Below are 9,208 nucleotides of genomic sequence, written 5' to 3' on the forward strand. Positions count from 1 at the left end.
ATCAGGTGTGGATACCTCGTATTTAGTGCTGTGGTAATGGTTCAATGTTCTTTTTCCACCTCTGGAAGACACTAGCCACAGCAGCTCTCGAATACTCCACAAGTCGCATTGTTTCCAAGATGTTCGTTCCCAGCCGTCTGACAGCAATTCCGTGTGAAATCAACAAAATTTTCAGGGAAAAAACCTCGTCGTCTCAAAATTTGATGAAACTTAGTATACATGTAGGCCACTCTAAGAGATGATCACACACCAAATTTTAGCCCTGTACCCCCTCTAGTTTCAGAGTACAGGTTGGTAAAAAAATGGACAAATTTGATGGTTTTGTAGAACCTTGTTAGCTTCAATTGGTCATATCTCCCATAAATATTGAGGAAGAGAAAAAAAAATACCATTTTGAAGTGGAAAGAATATGCTACAAGATATGTGGGGAATATTTATTTAAAAATAAAATATTTTCGGGAAATCGGGAAAATTTTGGATCAGTGATATCTCAGAAACTGCCCATTTGATTTCCTCAAAATTGGATACCAAGATAGCCCCATATGCCCGGTATAAGTGTGCCATATGTCAACTTGGGCCAAGAATGGGACTGGAGTCTACAATGATGTTCATGTGACCATGTCGGGAGAGAGACCTGGTGTACCAATGTGGCAACTTGCCAATTTGTCAGTACTTGTGAAGTAAGGTGTAACTGACCTAACGATAATGTTTTTCTGGTGCAATCTGTAATTCAGTAAGCCTGTGGGGATCTTTGGAACATTCCATCATCAATCGTAGTACATTGCATTAACCGAAATATGTGAGCATTCTGGAAGGTTCTCGAATCATCTGGAACATTGTAGAAAGTTCTAGGCCATACTGCATGCCAGTAAGCTCTTAGCTGTAGATTGGACAACAAGTCTAGCTAGAAGTGTCTATATAGTGTTCAGGCATAGCTAGTGAGATCACAGTGATTATACAGCACATTTCCGAGTGTTAGTAGTGGATAGTCCCGTGATCCAGGTGCAGCATTACCTGTAACTTTGTGCATTCAAAAGCTGCATTGCTGCTTAGGTGATTCCACTATGTCAGCATTGCCACGCCTCTACTGTGCCAGTCCATTTGGCAGTCATAGCAGTAAAGTGAGGGTTGGACTTCTCCCGGTGCAAGCGTGGATGGCAGAACTGGCTCCACAACTTAAAGCACAGATCTTGAGCAAGGTATGCAACAAATGCAGGAAGGATCTAAGTAGGCGCTGTTCCAGAGCAGCTGACATACAGGCAAGTGCTGACCAAGAATAGTCTGATAGGCAGTCTCTTAGTGCAAATCCTGATCAGCTTTTCACATCACCTGACATAACAATTGACGTATTGAACCAGAGCTTTCAGGTACTTGGTGCGTCACCAATTCAGAAAAAGAAGCTGAAGAGATTGGCACCCCAGGTGTGTCTTCCGACATGGTCACACGAAAATCATTGTAAACTCCAGGCCCATTCTTGGTCCAAGTTGACATTTGGCACACTTATGCCGAACCTATGCCGGTACCCAATGTCAAGGAAATCAAAGGGGGCAGTTTCTGAGCTATCACTGGTTCAAAATGATATTTGATTTTCAAATAAATGTTCCTGATATGACATATGTTGTAGCCTATTCTTTCCTCTTCAAAATGGTATATTATTTTTCTCTCTAGCTCAATATTTACGGGAGATATGACCAATTGAAGATAACAAGATTCCACAAAAAACATCAAATTTGTCCATATTTTTCCACCCTGTGCTCTGAAACTACAAGGGGTACAGGACTACAATTTGGTGCATGATCATCTCTCGTAGAGGCTTACATGTACACGAAGTTTCATCGAAATCTGGCACCATAAGGTTTAGGGCTTGGTTCATTTCACATGAAATGACCCTCCTATCAAACTCTGAGATATATCACCGGCCTTCCCCATTCTACTCACAACCTCACACTAATTGATCAAGCAAGATTCCTGTCGCCGTCAGGCGAGCGGTTCTACTGTGTTTGTGCCTCTTAAGTCAGCCCAACGGGCTCGTTCAAAATAGCGTGTGGCGATAATTTTTTGGCTGGTTAGTGTGTATATATATTTTATGTATAATGAATTTCCATAAAATAGTGAAAATAGTTATACGCACTGAAAAATAGATTTGAGCATTTTTGCTAAACGCTTCATAAGATACGAAAGGGAAGAAACAGAAAAGAAAAATTAAAGAACGTATAGGTAACTGTGAAGTACCCAGCTGGGCGCCATATTGGCAGGCAGGGTTACGTAATAGCGTTACCTGGCTGAAAGTTGAGTGAGTTCAGTGGAGAAAAATAAGTTAATAATGGGACGGGTTGGTCGGTAACAATGGAAGGAATAGGTCAATTATTTTCCCTCTATATTATACACATTTTTCTCTTCATTTATTATTCCTTCATTCCAAACTGGATGCTTCACAATATTTCACAGCACTAGTGGATTCAGGAATATTTTTAGGGGGGAGGCTATGCGTTTCATACGGTATGCAAATTTTATATCAAAACAGAATATAGTGTATCTATCTTATATACAGGGTGTTAATGAACTAGACCGATAAACTGAAACAGGTGATTTCTCACATCAAAATAAGGAAAAAAGTTCATATAGACCAGTGGTCAAATGTGTGTAGTTTCAGAGCTGGGACTGTCCAGACCCATGGGGAAATGAACTTTGAAGGCGAATTACCCATTGAGCTAAGGCGGCATGTTTTTATCTTAGACTTGTAATCTGCTCTATTCAAATATCATGATTCTGAATTGTTCACTGACGGCGCAAGGGATTACCCACAGGAAGCAGGGGGTCCCGGATATTCCGTTAGAACAGATGGTCCGATTCAAGACAGATGGAACAACGTCTCACCAAGCAACAAAAAGTCGTTGACAGACTATCAATATTTTGAACAAGATCAAGATGGCGAAGGATTTTTGGTGTGCTGTGCGTGGTTGCATAACTACACTAGGGACTAAATGTAGTGGATAAAAAGAAATTAAATAAAATCATTACATGAATGACCCACAATCATGACCTATGTGTTAAAGGAGAAGACTTGATCCAATGAGGATTTGCGAGAAAATCTGAGTATCCTCGGGAAAAAAAACGAAAATAAGAACAATAGATACAATGTTCTTAATCACAAACTCACTTGGTCGTAGATCTAAAGTGAAACCCGTTGCCACATAGGTGCACACTACCACTGAGTTACCATGTATCCCTTTTCCCCCCTCCCACGTAGCGAACAACAGATTGTTGACAACGTATGGGAGCTGATGAGACACAAGAGTTGGAAACTTATCCTCTCAGATTTGTTTGAAACAAATTAAAGATAGTGTTACCTCTTAGTCTCAAGGAGGCGGATGATTAAAGAAATATGAAAAGAGTTGAAGGAATGAAAATATGCTAGACAATGGGAGAACCGCGAGGAAACCCATATGCACTTCTGGAAAGACACCTGCTCATTGCAATGACCAGCGTGGAAAATTTCTTGGCCATGTGGGTCACATTGTAGGTAGTAATAGGAAAATAGAACACATGATATTGCCAGGCAGTCACAATGGTGAAAGTGTCATTGAATTGATCAAAAGCACATGGATATGTTTGGGAACATTAGCACAATCTACGCTGAAATTAATTCCTCTCCCTGCATCTTCCCTCTTTAATGTGTGAATATATGAGATTATCACAGGGACTGCGAAAACAAATTGCAGGTAAATGGAAAACTCGTTGTTTATTGGTGCACTCACATAGGGCACAACAGATGAATATCATGCACCGCGCAGCCTCAACTCTTTTCATATTTCTTTAATCATCCGCATATTTCTTTAACCTAAGAGGTAACACTGTCATTAATTTGTTTCAAACAAATCTGAGAGGATAAGTTTCCAACTCTTTCTTTTGTGTCTCATCAGCTCCCATACGTTGTCAACAATCTGTTGTTCGCTACGTGGGAGGGGGGAAAAGGGATACATGGTAACTCAGAGGTAGTGTGCACCTATATGGCAACGGATTCCACTTCAGATCTACGACCAAGTGAGTTTGTGATTAAGAACATTGTATCTATTGTTCTTATTTTCGTTGTTTTTTTTTTTTTTCCGGGGATACTCAGATTTTCTCGCAAATCCTCATTGGATCAATTCTTCCAAAATCGTTACGTATTATTAATGTCTTCTTCAACACACATGTCATGATTGTGGGTCATGCATGTAATGATTTTATTTAATTACTTTTTATCCACTACATTTAGTCCCTAGTGTAATTCTGCAACCACGCACAACACACCAAAAATCCTTCGCCATCTTGATTTTGTTCAAAATATTGGTGGTCTGTCAACGACTTTTTGTTACTTGGCGAGACGTTGTTCCATTTGTCATGAATCGGACCCATCCATCCTAACAGAATATCCGGGACCCCCACTTCCTGTGGGGGAATTCGTTGTGCCGCCACTGAACAATTCAGAATCATGCATTTTTGTATAGAGCAGATTACAAGTCTAAGTCAAAAACATGCAACGTCAGCTCAATGGGTTTTGCAAATATTCGCCCTCAAAGTTAATTTTCCCACGGGTTTTTACAGTCTTAGCTCTGAAACTATGCACTTTTGACTACGGGTCCATATGAACTCTTTTCCTTATTTTGATGTGAGGGATCACCTGTTTCAGTTTGTCAGTCTAGTTTATTAACACCCTATATATATAAAATCATCATAGACAAATTATTAATCTACTGTTGATGAAGATGTCTCCAACTCACTCTCTCTCTCTCTCTCTCTCTCTCTCTTTCTCTTTCTTTCTTTCTTTTTCTTCCACACTTATCGATCCTTTCAATTCTTTTCAAGATTATTTTGCATTACGTCTTGATAATCATCACACCACTGGTTTTCCTATCTTGTTTCTTTCCTTTGGTATGCAACCAGGAATTACTTTCGTACATTGTTGATAATTTTTCTTGCAATATGTACGGGCCACTGCCCAAGACCCATTTTTGCTTTAATGTTTCTGTCTCAGGTAGACTTAAGTATTCGCTACTAATTCTGTATTTTCACCTTCAATGCTTCACTTATTTATGAAGTTGTTCTGCTTTCCGTATTTATTATCAGGCCAATTTTCTTGCTCTTCAAATTAAATTCTTCCACCACATCTTGCAAACCTGTCTTTAGCGAAGAGAATGATGTCATCAGTTTCTAATACAACCTGGAAGAAATAGTTCACCATGACGACCTTTCCCCCTCTATTCTTATAGTCTTTGTATAGTCAAAGCATATAAATATGTGCTCTGACTTTTTCTAGATATATCTATAACTTTAAAATAAGGTTTTACGATACAACTTAAGAGTGTGTATAACAACCGAGATCTTCACCAAATCGAAAGCTTTTCCACACTCAATAAACGTAGTACTCATGAGTAATTCATACTCGATTAACCTTTCTATCAATTCCCTCATGACTTGAATATCATGTACTGTGCTGTGACTATTTCTAAACATTTGTTCTCTTGGTAGGATGAGGTTAATTTTATCTAATGGGAGCGTTATATTTTCATAAACACCTTCCAAATATCTCATGAAGGGAAAGTATGTAACTATAACTTGTGCCCTTTCTCATGCAGCAGTATGATCATGCAACTGTTTCACCTCAAGAGAGCTCAACCACTTCGTAGCCTTTTTGTATAAAGCTGTACTAGGTTTTTTCACCTGTCTAATATATCTCCTGGTACATTCCTCATTTCATGTTATATATAATTTCATTGTCCTTTAAGTCTAAGTTAGCCCCCAGTGGGGGATAGGATCTCCTATCTCCCTTAGGAGCGCTAAAATGGAAAGCCTTCATTGACACAGGAGGTGACTAAAAGTAATCGAAAATGATCGATATTAGTGTCGAATCCATAGTTGTAGACGTCATTGAGATAAAGAGTCACGCTTACGATATCGTTAAAGTTCAAGTTCAGCCCCCAACGACATTGGGAGGGAGGATGAGTGAGAAGGGGCGAAAAAATGTCTTAAATGATCAATATTAGTGTCAAGTGTGTAATTTTCGAGTATCTTCAGGTTGTTAGGTTACAATTCCGATTACATTTAAGCCCAAGTTTAGACACGAACGTTCATATCAGCTGGATTGCGAATTTTCGTACACATATATATTTGGATTTATGCAAATATATATTCCAGCGTATCTCTAGAATGCTTTGAACAATTTCAGCCAAACTTGCTAGGGATATAACTTACAATCTGAGAAAAAAAAAAAAAAACTTAGTAAGACACCCCAAGGGGTGGGAGTTCAAAGAGATGGCATGCAAAATTAAGCTAAAACGACCAATATTAGTGTGCAGGCCATAGTTTTTGGAAGGCACTGAAATGTATAGGGCAGCTCCCAATGCTGTTCAAGTTTAATACCGTCGGTAGAGGGGATGAGGAGGAGGAGAATGAAAATAAAATGTCTGAGATTAGTGTCGAATTCATAGTGGGGGTTGAGAAAACGGCTGCCCCGTTTGAAATGGCTTTTTTTTAAACATGCGTGATGCACCCACCTCAAGCTGGGTTTTTTAATCATATAATTTGATTAAAAGGTGATTTAAAATGTATGCCCAAAGTAGAGTACCTCACTGATTTTTACCATCACACTTCCATTTGAATACGTATCCTAAGGGGAAAGAGACTCAAATATTTTCTATAAACCTATTTTTCCAGTAGCAAGAACGAGGATGTTAGATACTCAAAAATATCGACAGCTTTTGTTATGTTTGCTTCGATCAGACGTCTTTTTGATAGGGATCGCAATAAAGTCTATTTGACAATAGAGTAGTGTGAAAAAAAAAAAAAAAAAAACTGGACTTGACTTCACACATTTCAAATATTTATTCGTGGTTACATCGTAAGGAATGCGTCGGGACATTTGCAATACCAAAGAAGTGTCTTCTTAATCACGTTACAGATTGCTTTTTCTGCATGTCATTGAGAGTTAATGGTATGCCCGAGTAAGACCATATTCAATTACCATAATGTACCTTCTGAATGCGGACTATACAAAGGGTTGATGGGTTTTTATCCGACAAATTCGGAAATGCTGCTATCACCTGTGTAGTTGTACCAGAAGTTTGAAAGTGGTATCCGTATCAGTATGATGCCTCAGCTTCTGTTGTTTTAGGGGCAACCATGACAACGAAACTATTACAAGAAAAATATCCTTGTAGTTCTTTATTCATACGTTGCAAGAAAAAAAATAATATAGCTACCGCTTATGATTCCGAATTGTTTTTCTTCCGCGTTTTATGCAAATGTTTACAATATTTGCATTTACAAAGTTTATATGATACAGATGCGGTTTGAAAGCTGATTACCAAGTTAAAGTTAACCAGAAATTTTGTATCTTAAAGGTTTTTTCTCTTTATAGGAATCTAGCAGCAGTGCTTCATCGAGGCGAAAGAGGAGGAGGAAATCATTAAAGAAACAAGTTACCCGTTTGGAGAACATCGGAGACGAACAAAACAGTGACACTAGTAATCCTATAGAACTTAACGAAAACTGTCCGCCAGAGGTGTTGGAGTTTCTTAAACCAAAAAGGTCTTCCCCTCCACGGAAGCTGTTCAGAAAATCAGGCAAAATCCGGAGAAAAAAACCTAGGTTAAGAGTAAGTGGCCAACAGAATGACGAAATAGATACATGTAGTGCATTACGTACACACCTATCGCAAGAATCGGACAAGAGTGGGAAAGACAGAGATGAAAATCCTAGAGCATTGAAGAACGTTTCTTTACAGGACATGATCCGGCCAATTATTGCGTTACCTCCAATGACATTAGAGTCGTTTCTGGCTCATGCAGATACTTTAAGAACTTTAAGACCTTATATTCAGCTTCCATTCCAAGAAAATCCTGTTCCTGGTACATTCATGATAATGCCGGTGTCAGATCTTTCAGAAAATGTAATTTCATTGGATCATTCGAAATCAAACCAACAAAACACACTAACACCACAAAAACACAATAATATGATTAGTGACAGTGATCTTACTACAGCTAAGACAGCTATACATACCACACCTGAAAGGATTCGAGACTTAGAAAATATCCCTCCTAGCCTTCCAATATTAATTAGTTCTAATGGTGAATCACCTCGCGTCATTCCCCATCAGCAAAAAGTAGTGGAAAATCAGGTCGTTTTAGAAGTTGAAAATCAACCCTTTATAAACGATAAACTACCGAAACCAGTGCTGAAAGTATCTCAGAATGATCTCGGGATTGAACTTGTGTGGACTGTTGAGGAAAATGTTTCATGTAAGGACGTGAGAACGTACGAAGTTTACAGTCTTGAAGATGATGTTTTTTGTGGTGCTAAAATATGGAATAAAGTGGGAGACGTGGAAGCTGAAAGTTTGCCCATGGGTTGTACAATATCTCAATATGTATTAGGCTCTAGATACCACTTTGCATTATGTTGTGTTGATGAATCATGTCGAAGAGGACCTTTCAGTGAACCAGTCAGTATCATACCTAAGTAGTTGTGAAATAGCATTTTTACTTTGTGTGTACATAGATATATATGTATTTTAAATGCCTTGAGCAGAGTACCTGATAACAGTATTGTAAATATTTAATAGTATTTTATATGGTAAGATCATGATATCACTGAACGTTATGAAATAACATCTATCAGCCACCACTGAACATATTTTGAATGTGAGAAACATTATAATGATTTACTGTCATCATGATATATAGTTAAGAAACAGGTTTGTGGTAACGTTTTGTTATTTTGTGCATTTTTGGGTACGAAGAGATGGAATATATAATTTTGTCATATCTAGCCGGAGACTGCTGCATTTGTATTTTTTTAAAATAAATTTTACAGTTTTGTAATATGTACTGTTGTAAGTTTTTACAAAAATGTATTAAACTAATAATACATAATTTGACCCCTTTGTAACTGGTTTAAATATGAAGATCAAAATATATATATATATATATATATATATATTAAATTTCGCTTTTTGTGTTAACACATTGCTCAAGAAATTAGTATTTGCATAGTATTTTAGAAGTTGTGATATGCATTTTCAGTCGCGAGGAAAAATAGTTATTTTATTATATTTATGAAATAGGAATATCCAAATCTCCAGTTAAATTTATTATACTTCCAAACTATGCTTTGCATAGGTGTCGTACGTCTTGCAGAACTGTTTTGTCCGTCCGTCTGTCTATCG

At 37.9% G+C, this 9,208-nt stretch overlaps 1 protein-coding gene across 2 annotated transcripts in view; it reads left to right on the top strand.

The window, feature by feature from the left end:
* Positions 1–8,866, top strand: part of LOC145678475 (GON-4-like protein) — a 103,315-nt gene extending 94,449 nt beyond the window's left edge. For both annotated transcript variants that reach the window (XM_081748655.1, XM_081748656.1), the window contains exon 16: positions 7,400–8,866. In XM_081748655.1, the coding sequence (XP_081604781.1) occupies positions 7,400–8,506 (1,107 nt within the window). In that variant the 3' untranslated portion in view covers positions 8,507–8,866. The remainder of the gene's footprint in view (positions 1–7,399) is intronic.
* Positions 8,867–9,208: the final 342 nt, after the last annotated feature.

Source organism: Thermobia domestica, chromosome 2 (assembly GCF_964235325.1).
Source record: "Thermobia domestica chromosome 2, izTheDome1.hap1.1, whole genome shotgun sequence".
NCBI lineage: Eukaryota > Metazoa > Arthropoda > Insecta > Zygentoma > Lepismatidae > Thermobia > Thermobia domestica.